Source organism: Ranitomeya variabilis, chromosome 6 (assembly GCF_051348905.1).
Source record: "Ranitomeya variabilis isolate aRanVar5 chromosome 6, aRanVar5.hap1, whole genome shotgun sequence".
Lineage (NCBI taxonomy): Eukaryota > Metazoa > Chordata > Amphibia > Anura > Dendrobatidae > Ranitomeya > Ranitomeya variabilis.
The window spans coordinates 89,515,483-89,542,410 of NC_135237.1; the positions used below are offsets into that span (position 1 = coordinate 89,515,483).

A 26,928-nucleotide genomic window follows, 5' to 3' on the forward strand; every position below is an offset into this window, starting at 1 on the left:
CGTGCATGGTCATTGGTTTAAAGCTGTTTTAGATTACTAACACGATTCCCATTATTGGTTGGAACAAACTTTATTTACCCTTTAGAATATATTTCAGATAATCGTATATAAATTAAGAACTATGTGTTACCATTAATTGGTATTTGTCACCATATTTTTGCACCTGAATCTGCGAGCAGCATAATGTAGACAGAAACCCTGCTCCCAGTGATGTCACTTATTGGGCTGCTTGCTGTGGTTTTTCTAAACTCCTGCTGATCAGTGATTTTAACATTTAATAGATTAGTAAACCTGCTGCCACGTAGTCCTTCATATTCATGAGCTCTGTATAACTCCACACCCACCACTGATTATCAGCTTGCTGCCTATGCACAGTGTACACTGAAAGTTGTTAATCAGTGATGTTGAGAGGAAGACTGCGGTATCTCATGCACTGCTGATATCCAAATATCCGTAAAATTTAAAACATTTCTTTAGACAAGTTTAAAAGTCAATACGTTTCGAGGTCACGCAGGACCTAATCAGGACAAACCCCCGGCTTTTTTTTTTTTTTTTTTGTCCTGATGAAGAGGTCCTGCATGGCCTCGACACATATTGACTTTTAAACCTGTCTAAATGTTTTAATTTTACATATATTTGGATAGCAGCAGCGCCAGAGATGCATCCGTCTTCCTCTTTGTATCCTTGGTCGTCCTTTTGACCGGTATCTGTGCAGCTGCTGTTTTATATTCAGCAACCTAGCAACGTGAATTTATCTCCCCTTTCTCTGACACCCCATTATCATCGGATAAGACCCTATTGCCCTTTTTCTTTCCCAGTTTCTTTCTTCTGTAATTAATCAGTGGTGTTGACTGGGTTAGGCCGGAGTCACACTACAGCGAGATACGGCCGAGTCTAGCAGGTTAACAAAAAGCTCTGGCACCGGCACTCCGGAGCGGAACGTGCGGCCACCTGCTCCATAGCTTCTTTTTAACCTGCGAGACTCGGCCGTATCTCGCTGTGAGTGATTCCGGCCTTATACAGAGCTCACCATTTAGAGAACTGCTAGATCTGAAGCAGGTACAATTAGAGATTGTATCAAAACTTCAGCAATTGGTCCAGTACACATTGCTGGTGTCTGGATCCCTGCCCCTGTTTATGCTTCTCTTGGATTACATAACATAAACCTGATGACAGATTCCCTTTTAATATTCTTGAAGTGTGCCTTCGTTAACAATGCACGGTGTACATTTTCTATCACATTTACAGTGAAGGAAATAAGTATTTGATCCATTGCTGATTTTGTAAGTTTGATCACTGACAAAAACATGAACAGTCTATAATTGTAAGGGTAGGTTATTTTGAACATTGAGAGAATATCAAAAATAAAATCACATTGTATAAATTGACATTTATTTGCATTTTGCAGTGAGAAATAAATTTTTGATCCCTCTGGCAAGCAAGACGTAATACTTGGTGGCAAAACCCTTGTTGGCAAGCACAGCAGTCAGACGTTTTTTTGTAGTTGATGAGGTTTGTGCACATGTCAGGAGGAATTTTGGTCCACTCTTTGCAGATCATCTCTAAATCATTAAGATTTTGAGGCTGTCGCTTGGCAACTAGGAGCTTCAACTCCCTCCATACGTTTTCTATGGGGTTAAGGTCTGGAGACTGGCTAGGCCACTCCATGACCTTAATGTGCTTCTTTTTGAGCCACTCCTTTGTTACCTTGTCTGTATGTTTTGGGTCACTGTATTGGTATATGGCTCCATCCATTCTCCCATTGATGCGATAAAGTAGTCCTGTGTCCTTGGCAGAGAACCACCCCGAAAACATGTTTCCACTTCTATGCTTGACAGTGGGGACTGTGTTCTTTGGGTCATAGGCAGCATTTCTCTTCCTCCAAACATGGCGAGTTGAGTTAATGCCAAAGATCTCAATTTGACTGGTCTCAGCTGCCTTGAGATAATTAATAAGTCCCCCCCGTGTAGTTTTAGGCTGATCTCTCACCTTCCTCATGATCAAGGATACCCCACGAGTTGTGATTTTGCATGGTACCCCAGGTCGATGTCGATTGACAGTCATTTTGTATTTTTTCCATTTTCTTACTGTTGCACCAACAGTTGTCTCCTTCTCACTCAGCATCTTACTTATGGTTTTGTAGCCCATTCTAGCTTTGTGCAGGTCTATGATCTTGTCCCTGACCTTCTTATAAAGCTCTTTGGTCTTGCCCATGTTGTAGAGCTTAGTCTGACTGATTGAGTCTGTGGATAGGATTCTTTTATAAAGGTGTGTATGGGTAACTTACACAGCGGAGTGTCTCCTCTACATAAATTGACATGCTGCGGTTGGAAAGACTCGCTGCATGTCAGTCTCCGTGGGTGTGGGTGGACATAGGATTTCAAGAAATCCCATCTACTATGCTGTACCATCTGGACACCGGATTGGGCGCTGCAGATGTACTGACTGTGGGAACATACCCCCAATGTATCTGCAAACAGGAAATCACATTTTTTTTCTCTTCCTACAAGTCAACTTTCAATTAGCTTTATTTCAAGTGACGAAAAAAATGCATTAAAAAAACGCATAAAAGCCACATGTAAAAACGCAGGTGACCTGCCAGTGGCCTCAGATGCAGATTTTGCATTAGTAAAATACTCCGCCATTCCTGATCGTGTGCACATGGCCTTAGGGTAAGTTCATACAGGGTGTTTTTGCTGTGTGGTTTTTTTTTTTTTTTTAATGCTAATTTTCAGCTGCTTTTTACAATACCAGCAAAGCCTATGAGATTCCAGAAATCTCATGCACACGCATTGGTTTATTGTGTGATCAGTATTTTGTGCTTTGCTGCGTTTTTTGGACATAGAGCATGTCACTTCTTTCAGTGTTTTTGCTGCATTTTTTCAGCGTTTTTCTCCCATTGACTTGAATGGGTGTTGCGAAAACGCAGGTATCATTATTTGCTGTGATTTTGCTGCTGAAAATTCAAGGACATTAGCATGGACAAAGAGGAAAAAAATGCACTTAAGGGTAAGTTCACACAGGGCGTTTTTGCAGCATTTAAGGGTAAGTTCACACGGCGTTTTTGCTGCATTTTTTTTTTCTGCAGCAAAACCTGATCATCTTGGCAGGAAAGAAGCTGAGCCGAAAACGCAGATTTAGGTGCGTTTTTGGTGCGTTTTTTTCATGCTTTTTTTTTTTACTTGTGCATGCCAATAAAGTTGAGTGCACATACAGGAAAAAACAAAAAACAGATTCCTGTAGAGAGAATGAATAGATTGATCGAATGATAGAATATAGATTGATTGAATAGAATAGATACATTACATTACCTGCGGTATCCTCTTCCCTGGCCTTTTCCCACAGTGCAGAGGTTACCTCCGGTTAGGCAGTGAGGGAGCGCAGGCTCGGTGACGTCTCCGCTAATTAGTGAACCTGTGCTTGCTCGCTGCGTCTCATTCATTCCCCAGTAGCTTACAGCCGGGAGCATTAGCATCGCTCCCGGTTGTAAGCTTTACCTCCCCCAGATTCTGCGTGGGACACTCGTTATATCAGACTACGACGGATCAGGTAGTATACTTTTCCTTTTTTATTTTATTTTTATTACAGTAGATCGACGGCTTCGCTTTGGAATGGCAGAACAATAAAAATATGGTCAAAACACTGGTGTTTTATTTCATTAAAAGACTTTTATCTGTGTGTGTGTGTGTGTGTGTGTGTTTATTTTACCCTTTAATTACTATAGGATTAGTAATGGATAGGTGTTGACACCTCTCCATTACTAAGCCAGCTTAATGTCACCTTACAATAGCAAGGTGACATTAACCCCTTACTACCCTGCTTGCCACCCCTACAGGGCAAGTGGGAAGAGCCGGGCAAAGCGCCAGAATTGGCGCATCTAATAGACGTGAATTTTCTGGCCATCTGCGGGCTGCTATTTTTAGGCTGGGGGAGCCTATATCAATGGCCCCTTACCAGCCTGAGAATACCAGCCCCCAGCTGTGAGCTTTTAGCAAGGCTGGTTGTCAAATATGGGGAAGACCCCACTCCGGGTTTTTGTTTTTTTAAATTATTTAAATAAAAAAAAAATAGCGTGAGGACTCCTGTATTCTTGATAACTAGCCTTGCTGAAGCTGACAGCAAGGGGTTGCAGCCCCCAGCTGTGAGTTTTGTCTGGCTGGTTATCAAAATTAGTGGGGAACCCACGCCGATTTTTTTATTTATTTTTTTTTAAATTATTTATAGCGCAGGAGCAGCAGATAAAAAATCCCATCCGCCGCTCTTGCTGTCACTAATTAGTGGTTGTAGGTGTCAGATGATGGGAGCAGTAGTCCCATAAGCTGACACCAGTGATCGGAGGTGAGTTTACACCTCCAATCACAGCTGAGCCCTCCCCGCTGTCTTCTGACAGCTTGGGAACTGCGGCTCTCTGACCCAAGGGGAGGATTTTCCCGCTGATCAGAAGTGGTGTTTGCTGCGCTGTCATGCATATGACAGCGTGTCAAACACTAATGTCAGACCCCCCCCATTCAAGTGAATGGGGGGGTTCGCTGCTGGATGACAGGCTGCAAGAATGCATCATGCAGCTGTTGAGGAGAGCCATAAGATCAAATACTTAATTAACCTCAAGATATAAGACATAAGGTAATTGAGAGAAGCAACCCATAACATGTACTGTTTAACCTTACATAAGTTTTCCCAGATCAAAGTGAGACACCAAAGATGGCTGCCATTTCCTGTATCAGCATGCCATGTGCTGATATCCAAGATGACGCCCACCCTGATGACCTCATGGATCCACTCAGTGACGCCCACCCTGATGACCTCATGGACCAACCCACCCTGATGACCTCATGGATCCACCTATGGACTTGCTCATTGCCCAACCCACTAACCAATGGAATACATCCGATCACTCCCATTTTAGAGCTAACCGAGCCCCCTTACAGGAGATATATAAACTTGTGTTCTGACTGAATAAAGCCCTTTGGAGCTGAGCCATAGATTGATCAAGGAGAGTTTACATCCGACTGTGTGGTGTATTTCTTTTGGTGCGCACCTGATCAATATCCATTAGGCCAGGAGTAGGCAACTAGAGAGTGAACATTTTATTAATTGTTCAACCCAACACAGCCTGCCATCTAGATGTAGCAGAGCAGAGTGTGACGTTGCATCCGGCTCTCCTTGACTTTTCTGCAGCAAATGCGCTGCAAGAAAAGTCCTAGCGTATTTGCAGCATTTTTTCACCACCCATTCAAGTCAATGGGTGAAAAATGCTGAAAGAAGTGACATGCCCTATGTAGTAAAAAAACAAAAAAACAAAAACGCAAAGCACAAAATGCTGATCACACAAAAACCCAATGTGTGTGCATGAGATTTCTGATATCTCATAGGCTGTGCTGGTACTGTAAAAAGCAGCTGAAAATAAGCATAAAAAAATGCAGCAGAAGTGCCCTGCGTGAACTTATCCTTAAGGGCGTTTTTGATGTGTTTATTTACACACTTAAATGGTCCAAAAATGCAATGGAATACTTATCCAAGGTAATGCAATGACAATCCTGAAGTGTTGTGCACATGTGAATTTCCACCCGTATTTGCAGTGTTTTATTTTCTGCAGCATGTCAATTCTTTTTGCGTTTCAGCAGATTTTTGACTCATCGACTTCAATTAAGTCAGTCAAATCTGCAGCAACAACGCAGATGGAAAAAGGTTTGCATATTTGCTGCCAAAAACGCCGCGATTTGTCAAAGGAAATGATGTCAGATGGAGGAAGAGTGTGTGGGCGAAGAATGTGTGTGTGTGGGCGGAGACTGTGTGTGTGTGTGTGTGTGTGTGTGTGTGTGTGTGTGTACCCAGGCGTCGTCTGATGGGACTACTACTCCCATCCGGCTACGTCTTTTGTCACATACAACAGAGACAGCATGAGCCGATGATGGGAGAATAATCTAATCATCCGGCGCCCGTGTTCAATTGTAAAAAAATCTAAACGGTTGCATAATTCCATACACATTCACATACAAAATAAATACCAAACGCCTAATCCCCGATGCCTGTGTCTCCTGCAAACAATCAAAAATAATAAACCAAACTATACTCACCTTTCCACCGTAGTCCATTAAATACAGAGTGTCCCACGGCGATCTCACGTGTAGAACAGTCACATCGAAGATGTGACTGCTCTACCCGGCCACCGGCGATACACTGACTGGAGGTTGTCGTTCCCGCAGTGTATCACAGCCGCCATGAGAGTTCACCGGAGTTCATCGGCTGAACAGCTCCGTTGCTCTCACTTACAGCACCGCTGCATGAGAAAGTTCTCACACCGCTGTAGAAGTGAGCACTGGAGCTGATCAGCTGATGAACTCTGAACTCTCACAGCAGCTCAGTGATACACTGCGGGAGCGATTACCTCTTGTCAGTGTATCACCGGAGGCCGGGTAGAGCAGTCACATCTCCCAATGTGACTGTTCTACACACGAGATCGCTGTGGGACACTCTGTATTAAATGGACTACGTCGGACAGGATAGTATATGTCGGTTTACTATTTTTTGATTGTTTGCAGGAGATGAGGGCATCAGGGATTAGGCGTTCAGTAAGTATGGTAAATTTAGATTCAATAAAGGAGTCCGTGTAATTATTTCAAATAAAGGACTTTATTCTGGGTGTCTGTGTTTTATACAATATTACTATGGGGTTAGTAATGGATAGGTGTCTTGTAGATGCCTTTCCATTACTGACCTGTGGGCTTGATGTCACCTGACAATACAAAGGTGACATCAATCCCACAAATATGAAACCCACTTGCCACCGCTACAGGGAAGTGGGAAGAGCAAGGCTAAGTGCCAGAATTGGCGCATCTATAAGATGTGCCATTTCTGAGGCGTCTGAGAGCTGATGTTTTTAGCCTGGGGAGGCCAATATCCATGGCCCCTTCCCAGGCTATTAATATCAGCCCGCAGCGGTCTGCCTTTACTGGTTTTATAGGGGGACCTCATGTCAATTTTTTTCTAAGGTTCCACTGTAAACTAGCCAGTAAAGGCAAAGCAAACAGCTGTGAGCAGATATTAATAGCCTGGGAACCTTTTGGCTCCTTCCCAGAATATTAACATCAGTTGTCTGCTTTCCCTCTGCTGGTTATGAAAATTATGCAGGAGCCCACGCAATTTTTTTAATTAAAAAATAAAAATAAACATTGCGTTTCACGCAGATTTCTGACAGTTGCTTGTTTGTTACAGCATATGTAGGTTACCGTAATTATGTTAATGCTCCTACATAGGCTAGTCTGTGTGACTCTATTTAATATTAATGAGTATCTGGCTGAAGAGGTTGAATAAGGAAATTACATCACTTTTTTTAAATTTTTTTATCGCTTTATTTAACTCTATGGATTTACAAAAATGCATCAAAAACGCACGTATTTGTAGCTGAGTTTTTCTGTCAAGAGATGCAGAAATTTCTGCAAGCAAACACACAAAGTGCTCACATAGCCCGATGGTTGGTAGGGGATCAAATATTTATTTCTCACTGCAAAATGCAAATGTATATAATTTATACAATGTGATTTTCTGGATTTTATTTTCTATCTCTCATTGTTACAATTAACTTACCCTTAAAGTTATAGACTGTTCATGTCTGTCAGTTGGCAAACTTGCAAAATCAGAAAGGGATCAATTAATTTTTCTTCACTGTACATTAACCCCTTCATGATGCATGGTACATGTACCGTTCATGTTGTCTCTCCCTTTGATGTGGGCTTCGGCGCTGAGCCCAAATCTTTCCTGGCACATGTCAGCTGATTTGAACAGCTGACATGTGCCCCTAACAGCTGCGTGTGGAATTGCGATCCACCTGCTGCTGTTAATCTGTTAAATGCCGCTATCAATCTCTGACAGCAGCATTTAATGTGATCGTGCTGGAAGCTTGTCACCAATCCCGCCAATCGTCGCCCCTGTCACATGACCGCGGGTTGGCATGACCACCAAAGGTCTGCAGCAGACTCCTATGGTTGTCATTGCTGGATTGCTATGAGTGTCGCTCAGCAGTCAGCACTCATAGCAAGTAAGCATTTCTTCAACACACATGCGATCTGATCATCGCCTATATGTAGAGACGATCAGAAGATCACAGCTTCTAGTCTCCCATGGAGTCAATTGAAGCAAGGTAAAGGTAAAAAAAAAAAAGGTTTTTAAAAATATAAAAAAATGTAAAAGTTCAAACGCCCCCCTATTTGGCTCAAAATAAAACCATAAAAAAGCAAAAAAAACAAACATTTGGTTTACTCGCATTCAGAATCGCCTGATCTATTAAGATATAAAAAGAATTAATCTGATTGGTAAACAGCATAGCGAAAAAAGTGAAAATGCCAGAATTACGTTTTTTTTTTGTTGTTTTTTTTTTGTCGCTGCAGCATTGCATTAAAATGCAATAACGGGCGATCAAAAGATTGCGTCTACCCCAAAATGGCATGATTAAAAACATCAGCTCGGCACGCAAACAATAAGCCTTCACCCAGCCCCAGATGACGAAAAATGGGGGCGCTACAGGTCTCGGAAAATTACACAATTTTTTTTTTTTAATTTTAATTAACTTAGTATTTTGTTTCACCACTTAAATAAAAAATAACCTATACATCTCTGATGTCTACAAACTCGTAATGATCTGGAGAATCATAATAGCAAAAATTATATCTTGTCCCGCAAAAAACAAGCCCCTCATATGGCCATATTGATGGAAAAATAAAAAAGCTATGGGCTGGGCTGCGGTGAGAATTTTAGAGTAAGGCTTTCCTGAGTATCAGAAACAAACATAATTCATTGGAGATCTAAGGTGTGGTGCACTCTTTTTATGTAACCATGCTTTTTCTTTTTTTAGAAGCAGAAGGAGTACTTCATACAAAGCATTAATGACTTGGAATTGCGTTTGAAGTCTGCAGCAGGGAACAAGTTAAAAGCATTAGCAGCTAAGATTGAGATACTTAAAGGTGTTAGGTGAGATAATATTTTGGTCATTTTAGAATTTAGTTGACTTAAGCAATTCACACTGCAGAATTTCAGACTCCATTGCAGTTACTTTCCCTCCTTTTATCAAGTCTTACAACATGTAACGATTCATCTCCATAGGAAAAACTTGAAGAATGGCATTATCCTAGCAAAGGACTAATGCACTCAGTAGATATCACTGCATAGAAATAATATAAGATTGTACATGAGAACCACATATAACAAAACCATTGTAAGTTTTCTAATTACCGTAATAAACTTTCAATGGTTTTGTTATGTAATTCTCGTGTACATTTGTTTTGTATGATGTTATATTTTTTCTGCACTGAACCTGATATTTACTCCATGTAGATATCCCAGCACTCATTTATCTATTCTTTTTTATCTTATTCTAGTTTCCATTACTCGGGCTGATATACTGCCGAGAAAGATGATCATTTGTGCAGACCAAAAAATCTTTTCGTCCAACACTAGCTATTTATAATCGTGCAGTATAAATGCACCTAAAAAGGAACCTGTTGGACACTTTTATCTCCCCTTGCCAAATTGTTCAGCTGTTAAGAGAGTGAATCTCTTAAATCTCTTTATGACCCCAAAGCGCTGCTCCAGAAATGAGTTTGTCTGGTAGTACATTATTAGGTGACGATTCACTTCTAGCCTCTCAGCCTCGCTCTGTGTTTTCTGCCTAGCAGCACACTCCCCTGGTTGATTGACAGGTCAGTGGCTGTGTACCAGAGCTGGTGTATGCATATATATATATATACACTCACCGGCCACTTTATTAGGTACACCATGCTAGTAACGGGTTGGACCCCCTTTTGCCTTCAGAACTGCCTCAAGTCTTCGTGGCATAGATTCAACAAGGTGCTGGAAGCATTCCTCAGAGATTTTGGTCCATATTGACATGATGGCATCACACAGTTGCCGCAGATTTGTCGGCTGCACATCCCAAAGATGCTCCATACAAGGCAGGATGGATCCATGCTTTCATGTTGTTTACGCCAAATTCTGACCCTACCATCCGAATGTCGCAGCAGAAATCGAGACTCATCAGACCAAGCAACGTTTTTCCAATCTTCTACTGTCCAATTTCGATGAGCTTGTACAAATTGTAGCCTCAGTTTCCTGTTCTTAGCTGAAAGGAGTGGTACCCGGTGTGGTCTTCTGCTGCTGTAGCCCATCTGCCTCAAAGTTCGACGCACTGTGCGTTCAGAGATGCTCTTAGGCCTACCTTGGTTGTAACGGGTGGCGATTTGAGTCACTGTTGCCTTTCTATCAGCTCGAACCAGTCTGCCCATTCTCCTCTGACCTCTGGCATCAACAAGGCATTTCCGCCCACAGAACTGCCGCTCACTGGATTTTTTTTCTTTTTTGGACCATTCTCTGTAAACCCTAGAGATGGTTGTGCGTGAAAATCCCAGTAGATCAGCAGTTTCTGAAATACTCAGACCAGCCCTTCTGGCACCAACAACCATGCCACGTTCAAAGGCACTCAAATCACCTTTCTTCCCCATACTGATGCTCGGTTTGAACTGCAGGAGATTGTCTTGACCATGTCTACATGCCTAAATGCACTGAGTTGCCGCCATGTGATTGGCTGATTAGAAATTAAGTGTTAACAAGAAGTTGGACAGGTGTACCTAATAAAGTGGCCGGTGAGTGTATGTGTGTATATGTATATGTGTATATATATGTATATGTGTGTATATATGTATATGTATGTATATGTGTGTATATATATATATATATTTATTTAAATCTATCAATCGACCAGGCAACCCCCACATATACTCAGGCTGGCTAGCAGCTGTAAATTATGCAGCTGTGTCGACAAAAACTAAATCTCTGAGAAGTCACAAATACTCGGGAGACCACCCAAGTGTGCTCGGGTAAACCCGAACAACAAGTTCACTCACTCATCACTACTAGTGAGTTATAAAATCTATGTGATTAGATATGGCATTAGACTATAGCTACACTTGTGTGCATGTGATTGTCAGCTGGATATGATGAACGGAGATGCAGTATATTTGGGTAATACACTTTATGGTGTTCATATGATAATGTCTTATATATTGGCAGACATGAAAATGGCAACATGACTGCTGCTGATGATCTTCTGGAAGCCGTTAAGGCTGTTAGTCAGGAACAACTATCTGCTCCATCGTCTTTAAATGCTTTAGAGGAGACCTGGAAAGAGTACAGCTTGGCTCAGAAAATGATTCAAGAATGTTCAGATGTGGTAAGAATAAAAATAATTTCCGATGCATCAATTTCTCATTTATTTATTGTTTTCAGACTCTCATCTGAAAATGAGCTTTTTGTTTAATTCAACTTAATATTTTTGTTAAATGCTTTTTCTTTATAATTTTTCGCAATTTTTTAAAGGTTTCCATATCACCATTTAACCCCTTCCTGACATCGGACGTACTATCCCGTCAAGGTGGGGTGGGCCCCCATGACCACGGACGGGATAGTACGTCCAGCGCGATCGGCGGCGCTCACGGGGGGAGCGCGGCCGATCGCGGCCGGGTGTCAGCTGCCTATCGCAGCTGACATCCGGCACTATGTGCCAGGAGCGGTCACGGACCGCTCCCGGCACATTAACCCCCGGCACACCGCGATCAAACATGATCGCGATGTGCCGGCGGTGCAGGGAAGCATCGCGCAGGGAGGGGGCTCCCTGCGGGCTTCCCTGAGCCCCCCGCAGCAACGCGATGTGATCGCGTTGCTGCGAGGGTCTTACCTCCCTCCCTGCCTGCTCCAGACCCGGATCCAAGATGGCCGCGGATCCGGGTCCTGCAGGGAGGGAGGTGGCTTCACAGAAGCCTGCTCAGAGCAGGCACTGTGAAGCAGCCTGCACTTCTCTCAGATCGGTGATCTGTCAGAGTGCTATGCAAACTGGCAGATCACCGATCTGTATTGTCCCCCCCTGGGGCAAAGTAAAAAAGTAAAAAAAAAATTTTCCAAATGTGTAAAAAAAAAAAAAAAATATATATATATATATTCCAAAATAATGGAAAAAAAAAATATATTATTCCCATAAATACATTTCTTCATCTAAATAAAATAAAAAAACAATAAAAGTACACGTATTTAGTATCGCCGCGTCCGTAACGACCCGACCTATAAAACTGGCCCACTAGTTAACCCCTTCAGTAAACACCGTAAGAAAAAAAAAACAAAAACGAGGCAAAAAACGCTTATCATACCGCCGAACAAAAAGTGGAATAACACGCGATCAAAAAGACAGATATAAATAACCATGGTACCGCTGAAAGCGTCATCTTGTCCCGCAAATAACGAGCCGCTATACAGCATGATCAGCAAAAAAATAAAAAAGTTATAGTCCTGAGAATAAAGCGATGCAAAAATAATTATTTTTTCCATAAAATAGTTTTTATCGTATAAAAGCGCCAAAACATAAAAAAATAATATAAATGAGGTATCGCTGTAATCGTACTGACCCGAAGAATAAAACTGCTTTATCAATTTTACCAAACGCGGAACGGTATAAACGCCTCCCCCAAAAGAAATTCATGAATAGCTGGTTTTTGGTCATTCTGCCTCACAAAAATCGGAATAAAAAGCGATCAAAAACTGTCACATGTCCGAAAATGTTACCAATAAAAACGTCAACTCGTCCCGCAAAAAACAAGACCTCACATGACTCTGTGGACCAAAATATTGAAAATTTATAGCTCTCAAAATGTGGTAACGCAAAAAATATTTTTTGCAATGAAAAGCGTCTTTCAGTGTGTGATGGCTGCCAATCATAAAAATCCGCTAAAAAACTCGCTATAAAAGTAAATCAAACCCCCCTTCATCACCCCCTTAGTTAGGGGAAAATAAAAAAAATGTATTTATTTCCATTTTCCCATTAGGGCTAGGGTTGGAGCTAGGGTTAAGGCTACAGTTAGGGTTGGGGCTAAAGTTAGGGTTAGGGTTGGGGCTAAAGTTACGGTTAGGGTTTAGATTACATTTACGGTTGGGAATAGGGTTGGGATTAGGGTTAGGGGTGTGTCAGGGTTAGAGGTGTGGTTAGGGTTACTGTTGGGATTAGGGTTAGGGGTGTGTTTGGATTAGGGTTTCAGTTATAATTGGGGGGTTTCCACTGTTTCGGCACATCAGGGGCTCTCCAAACGCGACATGGCGTCCGATCTCAATTCCAGCCATTTCTGCGTTGAAAAAGTAAAACAGTGCTCCTTCCCTTCCGAGCTCTCCCGTGTGCCCAAACAGGGGTTTACCCCAACATATGGGGTAGCAGCGTACTCGGGACAAATAGGACAACAACCTTTGGGGTCCAATTTCTCCTGTTACCCCTGGGAAAATACAAAACTGGGGGCTAAAAAATAATTTTTGTGGGAAAAAAAAAATATTTTTTATTTTCACGGCTCTGCGTTATAAACTGTAAAGTTCTTACAACACATCTAGATAAGTTCCTTGGGGGGTTTAGTTTCCAAAATGGGGTCACTTGTGCGGGGCTTCTACTGTTTAGGTACATTAGGGGCTCTGCAAACGCAATGTGACACCTGCAGACCATTCCATCTAAGTCTGCATTCCAAATGGCACTCCTTCCTTTCCGAGCCCTCCCATGCGCCCAAACAGTGGTTCTCCCCACATATGGTGTATCATCGCACTCAGGACAACTTGGACAACAAATTTTGGGGTCCAATTTCTCCTGCTACCCTCAGGAAAATACAAAACTGGGGGCTAAAAAAATAATTTTTGTGGGAACAAATTTATGTTTTATTTTTACGGTTCTGCATTATAAACTTCTGTGAAGCACTTGGTGGGTCAAAGTGCACACCACACCTCTAGATAAGTTCCTTAGGGGGTCTACTTTCCAAAATGGTGTCACTTGTGGGGGGTTTCAATGTTTAGGCACATCAGTGGCTCTCCAAACGCAACATGACGTCCCATCTCAATTCCTGTCAATTTTGCATTGAAAAGTCAAACGGCGCTCCTTCCCTTCCGAGGTCTCCCATGCGCCCAAACAGTGGTTTATCCCCACATATGGGGTATCAGCGTACTCAGGACGAATTGTACAACAACTTTTGGGGTCCAATTTCTTCTCTTACCCTTGGGAAAATAAAAAATTGGGGGCAAAAAATATTTTTTGTGAAAAAATGTGATTTTTTTATTTTTACGGTTCTGCATTATAAACTTCTGTGAAGCACTTGGTGGGTCAAAGTGCTCACCACACCTCTAGATAAGTTCCTTAGGGGGTCTACTTTCCAAAATGGTGTCACTTGTGGGGGGTTTCAATGTTTCGGCACATCAGGGGCTCCCCAAACGCAACATGGCGTCCCATCTCAATTCCAGTCAATTTTGCATTGAAAAGTCAAATGGCGCTCCTTCGCTTCCGATCTCGGTCATGCGCACACACAGTGGTTTACCCCCACATATGGGGTATCGGCGTACTCAGGACAAATTGTACAACAACTTTTGGGGTCCATTTTCTCCTGTTACGCTTGGTAAAATAAAACAAATTGGAGCTGAAGTAAATTTTTTGTGAAAAAAAGTTAAATGTTCATTTTTATTTAAACATTCCAAAAATTCCTGTGAAGCACCAGAAGGGTTAATAAACTTCTTGAATATGGTTTTGAGCACCTTGAGGGGTGCAGTTTTTAGAATGGTGTCACACTTGGGTATTTTCTATCATATAGACCCCTCAAAATGACTTCAAATGAGATGTGGTCCCTAAAAAAAAATGGTGTTGTAAAAATGAGAAATTGCTGGTCAACTTTTAACCCTTATAACTCCCTAACAAAAAAAAATTTTGGTTCCAAAATTGTGCTGATGTAAAGTAGACATGTGGGAAATGTTACTTATTAAGTATTTTGTGTGACAAATCTGTGATTTAAGGGCATAAAAATTAAAAGTTGGAAAATTGCAAAATTTTCAAAATTTTCGCCAAATTTCCATTTTTTTTGCAAATAAACGCAGGTAATATCAAAGAAATTTTACCACTATCATGAAGTACAATATGTCACGAGAAAACAATGTCAGAATCGCCAAGATCCGTTGAAGCGTTCCAGAGTTATAACCTCATAAAGGGACAGTGGTCAGAATTGTAAAAATTGGCCCGGTCATTAACGTGCAAACCACCCTTGGGGGTGAAGGGGTTAAGAAAAAAATCAGAAATCTGGCAATTTTCACACTAAACCTAATTTTAGGACTGCACTTTTTTATTCTTTACAGAACACTTTTCAGCAGTATCTTTTTCATTTCAGACCGAATTACAACTACCGTATATACTTGAGTATAAGCCGAGAATTTCAGCCCATTTTTTTAGGCTGAAATTGCCCCTCTCGGCGTATACTCGAGTCATACCCAGGAGTCGGCAGGGGAGGGGGAGCGGCAGCTGTGTAGTAATACTCACCTGCTCCTGGCACGGTCCCTGGTTCTCCGGCGCGGACAGCTTCTTCCTGTAGTGAGCGGTCACATGGTACCGCTCATTACAGTAATGAATATGGAACCGACTCCACTCCCATAGGGGTGGAGCCACATATTCATTACTGTAATGAGCGGTACCATGTGACTGCTCATTTCAGGAAGAAGCTGCCGGTGCCGGAGAACCAGGGACACTGCACCAGGAGCAGGTGAGTATAACGCAGTGCGCGATATTCACCTGCTTCGCGTTCCACCACCGGCCGCCGCTGCGTCTTCCCCGTCCTCTGCAGTGACGCTCAGGTCAAAGGGCGCGGTGACGCGATTAGTGTGCGCACCGCCCTCTGCCTGAACAGTCAGTGCAGAGGACGGGGAAGACACAGCGGCGCCGACGGTGGAACGCGGAGCAGGTGAATATAGCAAGTGCCGGGGGCCTGAGAGGTATGTGTTTTTTTTTTTTTTTTGTTTTTTTTATCACAGCATATGGAGTATCTTATGGGGCCATGTGCAGCATTATATGGGGCAAATATCTGTATAGGGCCATGTGCAGCATTATATGGGGCAAATATCTGTATAGGGCCATGTGCAGCATTATATGGGGCAAATATCTGTATGGAGCATCTTATGGGGCCACAATCAGCATTTGTGGACCATTATATGGGGCAAATATGTGTATGGAGCATCTTATGGGGCCCATCATAAACTGTATGGAGCATTATATGGGGCATATTTTAATATGGAGCATCTTATGGGGCCATCATGAACTGTATGGAGCATTATATGGGGCTCCTGATTCAATATGGATATTCAAAAACACTTAACCTACTGATGTCTCAATTAATTTTACTTTTATTGGTATATATTTGTATTTTTGAAATTTACCGGTAGCTGCTGCATTTTCCAATCTAGTCTTATACTCCAGTCATTAAGTTTTCCCATTTTTTTGTGGCAAAATTAGGGGTCTCGGCTTATACTCGAGTATATACGGTAAATCAAGATCCAGCATCCACTATAGGTGATCTCACAAATCGTCTGCTCCCCTTCTCTTCATAAAGTCTTTTATCTATACAGAGCATACTCCTTAGGCTACTTTCACACTAGCGTCGGGCTCGGCCCGTCGCGGTGCGTCGGGCCGAGGTTCCCGACGCTAGCGTTGTCTCCGCCGCACAACGGGGGCAGCGGATGCATTTTTCCAGCGCATCCGCTGCCCCATTGTGAGGTGCGGGGAGGTGGGGGCGGAGTTCCGGCCGTGCACGCGCGGTCGGAAAAAGCGGACCGTCGTGAGCAAAAAACGTTACATGTAGCGTTTTTTGGTCCCGACGGTCCGCCACAACACGGCGCAACCGTCGCACAACGGTTGCGACGTGTGTCAATCCGTCGCAATACGTCGCTTAATGTAAGTCTATGGGGGAAAAAACGCATCCTGCAAGCACTTTTGCAGGATGCGTTTTTTCGTCAAAACGACGCATTGTGGCGGATTGCAGTTAACGCTAGTGTGTAAGTAGCCTTACATGCTTCAATACAAAATGGTAGAGTCCCAATCATTCTGTTAATACCATGTGGCTTTCAAGAAAAAACTGGAAGTACGGGTCTAGAATTGTTGGGAAAATTGCAGGATTCTTTCTTTTTTTTTAAACATGGATTGTAATTTAATAAAAAAATTACCAAAAGTTTAGAAAAGTAAAACATTTTTTAAATTAAAAGCCTGATTTAAACAATAGGTCATTTTCTGATGACCCATTCCCCTTTCAACTGAATTTTTTTTTTTTTTTGCTGTACTGCTATATACGTTCTAAAAAAAAAAAAAAAAAAAAAAGTTAAAAAATGTAAAAAAAAACCCCCCAAACAATTGTAGGCTATAATTATTATGAATTCGAAATGACTGAGGTTCTTAAATGGATTGTCCAGTACTAGGACCGTCCCTTCTTGATCTTCATGTTTGGCCCCGATAAAATAATGAAGCCTGTACTCTCCTCCCGTGTCGGCGCCATTCCAGCACTCGCTCTTATGCTGTTTGTAACACGTGACCCCAGTGCCCAGTCAGCGCTGGCATCACTGTCATTGCCTTTTGTCCAAGTGAACATGAAGAGGAAGTCCGGGCTACAGTTGATCTTCGGCTTCCTCTTCATTTTCAATTCAACAGAAGATGGAGACAGTGATACCAGCGCTGATAGGGCGCTACGTGTCACCACAACCGTACGGGAGCCCCCGGGAGAGTGACTGCTAACACTGTGGGAGCGGCGCTGGCACGGGAGGTCAGTGTAAGCTTTTTTTTTTTTTTTTTTTTTCTATCGGGACCAAGCTGGGGGTGTGACACAGTTGTCCTAGTAGTGGATAACTTCTTTAACTCCTTCCCGACATGCGCCGAACATGTCGTGTCCTTCCCTTTGATGTAGGCTCTGGCACTGAGCCCACGTCTTTCCCGACACATGTCAGCTGTTTTGAACAGCTGACATGTCCCTCTAACAGCCGCGGGTGGAATCGCGATTAACCCATGGCTGTTAACCTGTTAAATGCCGCTGTCAATCTCTGACAGCGGCATTTAATGTGATTGGGCCGGAAAAAAATTGAGTAAGAATGTATTGACGCAATTCCGGATTCTACAGTGCCAGATTTATATGCCATCTTTTGAGGAATTCTAAATAAACCCTCAGATAGACTTCGACATTATCTATAACTGTTTGTATTATATGAAAATTTTAATGCAAGGGTTTTGATCATACAATACACACTCATAAATATTTACTCATATGGTTTGACACATTTGTAGAAATATATCTATGCATAATTCTTTACCTTAGTGTGTTCGAGATCATGAACAGAAAAATTTGACAATATATGTAGAATTGTATCCGTTACTCTATTAAGACAATGTGCTGCTTATTGTCCATACAATGTCTGCTTTTCTTTGTTATAAGATGGCCTCTAGCCTTTACCTAGGTTCTTTATCTTGCACATGGGCACTTACCAGTTTCATTTTATTTGCATATGCACTTTATCCATGATGTATGCGCGTGCGCGCGGTCTCCAGGCTTCCTCCTCTGGGCGTCTCCCTGTCAGACCAGCGGTTGATGCGGTTGCGTGGATGCGGCCTGGCGACGGGTGTTCCACGTAATCACGTCGGAGCGACGGGTGGGCAAACAGCTGTGAGCTGCCTCGGCAATAATGCACACGCGCCGCCATGTCATCATGAATGGCTCAAGCCAACCACGTGATCGGGTGAGCTGGACATGTATGGAGGGCCACATGACCCATTAAGCCACGCCCCCTGAGGAAGCAACTTACCAGTGAAGCGTGCATTGGGATAGCGGATCCAGGCGCACTCTGTTGCGCACTCTGGTTACTAATCTAGACCTTTATGTTACCTATACTACCGTCACCCGGTTTACTTATCTGATTGCTGGTCACATGCATACATTCTTGGGCAGACATCCTACTGCCAAACACTGAAACTGTCTGGAGGTGTGGAGCCCTGTTACACTGAGGCCACAGTGCAGGGCTTTATCCGGGGATCCATTTTTCCTTGAAAAAGACACTTTATCATTACAAATACATGAGGAACTTGGAGATCCATCTCCACAGGCCTATACTGTCCAGAATACACGTCATGGATACTGCATCTAGTCCAGCCATTTATCTGATCTTCATCTGGGACAGGTATATTTGAGAGACTAACAACATATACACTCTTAGTACCCAATGTGCTTTTCAAATAGTGCTGCGGAACGCTCCAAATCTGGGTTAATTGTCACTATTCTGCCCTCATTTAAAATGCATACAAAACATGGCTCAGTAGAATCAAATTTGCTTGATATGCATAGAAATGTATAAATGATGCTTAAAGTGCTGGTGATCTATCAAAGGAGTGTCCAGTGTCAAAGGTCATGGTGCAGTAAATATAATTCTATCCTATTAAATTAAAGGTATATATATTTTAACATGTCCAGTGACTTTATTGACACCAACTAAATACAGAGATGGTCTGCATTGAAATAGTGGCACTTTACATCACCCAACCTATAGCATCAGTTAGATAAGCATGTGATCAAAGGATATCCTTATCAGCTTTTTCAATATGTAACCATGGGAAACATCCCATAAGGTGAAAGCACCTCACATCGCCCAATCTATAACATCAGTTAAGTAAGCATGTAAGCAAAAGATATACTTGCCATATTTTTCAATATGTAGCCATGGAGAACATCCTTACTCGTATCGCTACCATGTGTAGCTTCGTCAGGGGAAGGCAAGAAATAATACTGCTGATCTGCTATATGTGGAAGTAAGTGCACTTAACTCTTGTTGCCGGGATCACCAACACCTATGTTTGGTGGTGGGGGATACAAGTCCATGGTGATTCTAAAGTGGAAGCACGCTATGAGTCGGCGTGCGCGTCATCTTGCGTTCCATGGTACGGAAATTGCATCACCGCGCAAGGGCAAAGCATCGGCAAAGGAGGCCCATTGAAGGTATAGCTGCCGGTAAGTTTGCGTGTCACTGTGCGTACCAAAGCACGGAAAAAAGCATCATGGAGTCTGCACGAGGATGTATGGATAAAAAAGTATTAACCCCTTCATTAAGGTCTTTGTATATCACAGCAGAACATCTAAGGCTGCATCTGACTCTGCGCATATGTGCGGCAACCCTTAGAAAAATGAAGAAAGCATATAGTTAGTGCCTCAAAATGTGACATGTACACTGAGGAGCCCTAATGCAATAAGGGCCTGGGAAAATGCTCCTTATTGATAGATAGGTTTTGTACTGATGAGAGGGAATTTATCTATCACGCCCCCCGAGGAAGCATTATAGCGAAACGCGCATTGGGGTTTGTCTTCCATGTCCTTTATTAAGGTTGGTTTACTATGGGTGCTTTTGCTCTTACCACTTTCATTACGACTATTTGCATGTTCTCCATAGGTCTGAATTTGTCTGTAATCTGATTTGACTAAGCCGCTTTGTTTATGATGGTAAAAATGGTTTGCCGTTTTTCTATGTGATTGTTTTCATCTGGATGCTTAAATGCACTATGCATTTGACACTTTATATTGGAATTGAGGCGCTTATGAACTTTCATAATTAGTATTCCAGTAGCTGTTACCATTTGTACTGCCTTCTTAATATCAATTATATAGTCATTAACCCAGCTGCTCACAAATGGAAATGTGACCATATTTATATGCATGTGGTTATGCCTTTTTGACTTTACCAACTGCTTTTGGATGTGGCACTAAGGTGTCACTAAAACCCTTTTCCCCCCCTTTTTTATTCTATGTATTTATCTTTATAAACATTGTTCTCATGTAATAATCAATTAAAATTCTATTTTAAATTATTGCTCTGTGATCCACAATTCTGTTTTTGGTTGCATCTCTGTATTTAGTTGGTGTCAATACAGGCACTGAACATGTTAAAATGTATATACCTTTAATTTAATAGGATATATTCAGGCCTGGAATTATATTTACTGCACCATCACCTTTGACATTGGGCACTCCTTTGATAAATCACCAGCACTTTGAGCATCATTTATACATTTCTATGCATATCAAGCAAATTTGATTCTACTGAGCCATGTTTTGTATGCATTGTAAATATTTTTTAAAGATTTATGTGTGTATATGCACTAATTGTTGTCTTAATATAGCCTTTTTCACATTTACATTTGGTGTGTGCACCATTTACTGCGCCTTCTTTTTCTTCCTTTTTACACACTCTCATATTGGGTGCAAAGGTAGCACCCCAATTATTATTGTTGTTCACTTACAAGCTATCGGTGCCTGCTTACTCTCTTCTGCCTATTCTGCCCTCATTCTCACTGTGTATTGTTCAAATAAATTTTCTTTGGTTTTTAATCATGTAAAATTGATTCAGAGTTCTCTTTATGTGCATCTTGACTTTTACTTGTCAATGATATTATGAAAGGTCAAATCTATCTTGTAACTGAGGCCAACAGATTTCATTGATTTAAAATGTCATTCTTCAGCTTCTGCTTTTCATTTACTGTGTTACACATAATAGTGCTCCAGTTGTACAGGATATAGGGATATACTGAGTTACAAGTACATATGTACATGCAGGTTGTGCACATTTTTTCTGACGCTTCTTATTAAGGAGGAACAGTGACTGCAGACCCTTTTTTTTTTTAATTTTGTCATCTCCAATGTGGAGGTAATATCCAGTAAAGTGTAGATTCCAATTTATGCCAAGGGGGCGGTAGCAGGGTTTCGACTCTGGGGTTTGATGACTTTTTTTCCCCTGCATGACTGTGATCAATCACAAGTAGGAGGTCTCATGAAGGGGGAGAATGGAGACTCTTAGAGAAGCTTAGAACCGGCTTTCTCTGTGTGAGAAGTGTAATCACAGACATCTCTGGTCTTTTCACTGCTGGCATCTCCTGTGTGGAGTAGCGCATTATGTTGTTACAAACGCCCTTTGCAGCTTTCGTCTCGGTTCGCTATCAACTGTGCTCCCCTCAAACTGACTGCTGCTCGGTAAAGGCTACAAGATATACAGTGCCTTGCGAAAGTATTCGGCCCCCTGGAACTTTTCAACCTTTTCCCACATATCATGCTTCAAACATAAAGATACCAAATGTACATTTTTGGTGAAGAATCAACAACAAGTGGAACACAATTGTGAAGTTGAACGAAATTTATTGGTTGTTTTAAATTTTTGTGGAAATTCAGAAACTGAAAAGTGGGGCGTGCAATATTATTCGGTCCCTTTACTTTCAGAGCAGCAAACTCACTCCAGAAGTTCATTGTGGATCTCTGAATGATCCAATGTTGTCCTAAATGCCTAATGATGATAAATATAATCCACCTGTGTGTAATCACGTCTCCGTATAAATGCACCTGCTCTGTGATAGTCTCAGGGTTCTGTTTGAAGCACAGAGAGCATCATAGAGACCAAGGAACAAAACAGGCAAGTCTGTGATACTGCTGTGGAGAAGTTTAAAGCCGGATTTGGATGCAAAATAATTTCCAAAACTTTAAACATCCCAAGGAGCACTGTGCAATCGATCATATTGAAATGGAAGGAGTATCATACCAAGACCCGGCCGTCCCTCTAAACTTTCATCTCAAACAAGGAGAAGACTGATCAGAGATGCAGCCAAGAGGCCCATGATCAGTCTGGATGAAGTGCAGAGATCTACAGCTGAGGTGGGACAGTCTGTCCATAGGACAACAATCAGTCGTACACTGCACAAATCTGGCCTTTATGGAAGAGTGGCAAGAAGAAAGCCATTTCTCAAAGATATCCATAAAAAGTGTCGTTGGGAGACACACCAAACATGTGTAAGAAGGTGCTCTGGTCAGATGAAACCAAAATCAAACTTTTTGGCAACAATGCCAAACGATATGTTTGGCGTAAAGGCAACACAGCTCATCACCCTGAACACACCATCCCCACTGACAAACATGGTGGTGGCAGCATCATGGTTTGGGCTTGCTTTTCTTCAGCAGGGTCAGGGAAGATGGTTAAAATTGATGGGAAGATGGATGGAGCCAAATACAGGACCATTCTTGAAGAATACCTGTTGGAAGACAAATCTCCGTCCCAGTCTCGGGTCTTTTGCAGACTCCAACAAGACAATGATCCCAAACATAAAGCAAAATCTACAATAGAATGGTTCACAAATAAACGTATCCAGATGTTAGAATGGCCAAGTCAAAGTCCAGAGCTCAATCCAATCGAGAATCTATGGAAAGAGCTGAAAACTGCTGTTCGCAAACGATCTCCATCAAACCTCATTGAGCTCGAGCTGTTTGTCAAGGAAGAATGGGCAAGAATTTCAGTCTCTCGATGTACAAAACTGATAGTGACATACCCCAAGCGACTTGCAGCTGTAATCGCAGCAGAAGGTGGCGCAACAAAGTGTTAAGTTAAAGGGGACGAATAATATTGCACGCCCCGCTTTTCAGTTTTTGATTTTCCACAAAAATAACCAATAAATTTCGTTCAACTTCACAATTGTGTTCCACTTGTTGTTGATTCTTCACCAAAAATTTACATTTGGTATCTTTGTTTGAAGCATGATATGTGGGAAAAGGTTGAAAAGTTCCAGGGGGCCGAATGCTTTCGCAAAGCTCTGTATATGTAAGGACACATAGCCCTGATCTACACTATCCAGTAGATGTAGAGATCACAGAGTAGAGCAGGGCTGTGTGTCCCGACATGTTACACAGAGAAGGTCTGGTCTGACATTATCTGTGGGCGTGTTATTCATTTATTTTTTTCTCTGTATCACTCACCTTGCTTAGGATTGGTCAGCATCATGCAGAGGAAAAGTACACTCCAAGAGACAAATCTCTCATAATGCCCCCTAGTTCTTAGCATAAATTAGAATCTAAAGTTTACAAACTTATATCTCCACAATGGAGATGAGCAATTAAAAAATAAAATCCACATTTTTTTTTTCAGCTCTGCAACGACTATTCCATGATGTGGCCAGCTTAATATGCACAAACGGTAAAAGGTCCTCTGTGGTAAATCATGCGGTTATGTGACAGCATGTATGTGACTTGCTTACTTGCAGTCATGTACCGCTGAGGTTCTTGCTCTTCTCTCTATTCTCATGTATTGATAGAAGCCTGGTGAGGGTAGTTAGTTGACACGTGACTGCAAATATGCAAATCGCACACATTTTGTCACATGCCTGCCCATCCACGCGGTGTGCGCATCACATAAAGTGACTTTAGACTTTTCTTTTAAACTGGTCAATCCATTTACTACAAAAAAAAACTTAAGGATGAAAATCCAGGACATGATTTGTCCATATGGGGCATCTGTTAAACAATTAATACATTTATTTATATTTATTTTTAAATATTCTTCATGATTCATAATCTGTTAACTCAGGTTGAACTCGACTTGATCATTGACAAACGGAACAAAATTAAAGAACAGCTAAATTCTTCCGTAGAAGCGTTTGCTATTGAGGTTGACCAGTTGCCACTTGAATCGAGGCTCGCAAATCTTCAGGTATGAATTTAACGAATTGGGCAATAACTTAAGAATTCAAGAAGTTATCATACTTGGATACATAATACATTTTTATTCAGTTATTTCATGACTTTGATAGTTAAGTATATTTTACTTCTGTTATTCAGTCAACATTCATTAGATTGAAAGAGGAGTGTTGGCTCCTTCCATATGTCTGAGTTATTACACGTAGTCCCCACAAAAACATTCTAAAACGTCATTTCTTAGATCTGTACAGAGTGCCGATCTACTGCTATTGCTTAAAAAAAAAAAAAAAATATATATATATATAAATGGTCTCCGTCTCCCCCCTCCTGTAATAGGCGTCAGACGTTCCTTTCTGGAAGACCCACTGTGTATGTGCCTGACCTGCACATACAGTGCCCTATACTAATGGTTAAGCAGAGATGTACATTGGTTTTATAAGTAGAATATTTTGGGGTATGTGCACACGTTAAGTATTTGCTTTTTGTGTTATTTTTTTTATTTTTTATTTTTTCTCTCCAATTTTTATTTAAAAAACTGAAGCATTTCCTATTACCGGCAAAATGAATGAGATTCCCAAAATCTCATGCACATGTTGCTTATTTTTTCCTTGCAGATTTGAAGCGGTTTTCAAGTCTGCATCTAGTCAATTGTATAAAGCGTAACTGTTGTTGCATATTTAATTTCATAGAGGAGCATTGCATGGCGATTAAGGCCATGTTCACACGTTGCGTTTTTTGCTGCGGATCCGCAGCGTTTTGGACGCTGCGGATCCGCAGCAGTTTTCCATGAGTTTACATTTCAATGTAAACCTATGGAAAACCAAAAACGCAGTGCACATGCTGCGGAAAAAAACGCGCGGAAACGCTGCGGTTTTCATTCCGCAGCATGTCAATTCTTTGTGCAGAATCCGCAGCGGTTTGACACCTGCTCCATGTTAAAATTCCGCAGGTGTCTAAAACCGCAGTGGAAAACGCACAAAAAAACGCGATAAATCCGCAGTACTTTTTGCACTGCGGATTTCATCAAATACGCTGCGGAAAAATCCGCAGCAAAAAACGCAACGTGTGAACATGGCCTAAGTCTCCTTACACTGGCTTGCCAGAACCGGTATATCACTCTCCACAAGGAGAAATGTTACCTCTTTGGCCTCAGAATTGAGAATATTGATAATGACTGATCAATTTTGGCACAGGAAGAAGCAGATTTCTCTGATAAGATCTAATAAAAAGCTGCTTATTTTCATGTGTAGTATTGATTCATGAAATAAAGCATAACCATCATCTTAACTTTGAAGTGTTTTTGCAGTGTTTTTCTCCCACTTTAATGTCTGTAGGTGAGGTGGGGGGCATAAAAAATGCATTTTTTTTTAAAAAAAATTTATGCTGCATTGGAAGAGATGTGTTTTTGATGCAGAAATGTCTGCAGTAAATATTGGAATTCTCTGTACCCCTGGTCACAGGTGCCGGGCCATATTCTTCTTTCCTCTGTCTCCATACAGGCACTACTGAATTCCCTTGACACTGTGTATGGAGCATCTTGTGACTGTGAAGATTTGGATGCCGGATTCCATGAGTTTTATAATTGGAAACAGGCAAACTTGGACAAATTCAGCACTTTCAGAAGTGACACGGACAGCTCTCTAGGCCTTCTGGCTACGTGGTTGGCTAACATTGAAAAGGTGTACTTGCCAAATCTATTGAAATGAATGATAGTTATTGATAGTGGAATTTGCCAATATAGTTATTTCCCCCTTGCTGTTGTCCCTCTACATTATTATTATTATTATTCTGATTGATCTCTGCTTCTTAATTAGTGATTTAGCGTTTGGGATATCTTACACTTACCATTCTGGCCTGTGTTTCTGATCAGCGGCATGAATGTATTTGGTTCTCATCTTATCGAATACAATATCTTAATAATTATTAAATAGGCAGGTTAGAGAAACAAACTGACGAGCGTTTCCCATTAATCTGCAGACAAGTTAACATGATTGTGCATACGACAATAATGCAGGCAATCGCTGCTGATCGTTGTGCAGCAGTGCATGTCCAGCAGCTGAATGACAAATAATCGTGTGCCCGACTTGTGCAGGCATGTAGTTTGTCCGCAGCAGTTTTCCTCATGTTAAGGGAGCCGGTGCTGCCAACCATTATATATAAAATGTGAGAGAATGAGGGAATTAATGATCACACCTATGAAACCCTCACATGCCATCTCTGAGTCTGAAACCCTCTTAAACATTAGCAAGCGAACATTGTCGTTTTATTGTTGATTGGCGCTCACTAAGGACACGTGCTCACGTGAAAGGACCCCAAGGATAAGGCAAGATATGGTGCTGTGGCTGAGAACTGCAGCGGCCAGGTGTGGCTGTGACTTCCAAATTGCCTATTGAAGGGAACCTGTCACCAGAAAAAAACACTATTAACCTATAGATACGGGGGTTAACCTATAGGTTAATAGCATTATTAACCTGCCCGCACTTAGCTGAAAGTTTGTCAAACATCACTCTTGTTTCTCCTTCACCACATTGGGGGACACAGGACCATGGGTGTTATGCTGCTGTCACTAGGAGGCTGACACTAA

The 26,928-nt window shown here is 41.8% G+C and overlaps 1 protein-coding gene across 5 annotated transcripts in view; it reads left to right on the forward strand.

The window, feature by feature from the left end:
- The window catches only part of STK31 (serine/threonine kinase 31), a 150,438-nt gene that overhangs the window by 56,568 nt on the left and 66,942 nt on the right, over positions 1–26,928 (forward strand). For all 5 annotated transcript variants that reach the window (XM_077268772.1, XM_077268775.1, XM_077268776.1 and 2 more), the window contains 4 exons: positions 8,852–8,967; positions 11,062–11,221; positions 24,235–24,357; positions 25,844–26,023. In XM_077268772.1, the coding sequence (XP_077124887.1) occupies positions 8,852–8,967; positions 11,062–11,221; positions 24,235–24,357; positions 25,844–26,023 (579 nt within the window). The remainder of the gene's footprint in view (positions 1–8,851; positions 8,968–11,061; positions 11,222–24,234; positions 24,358–25,843; positions 26,024–26,928) is intronic.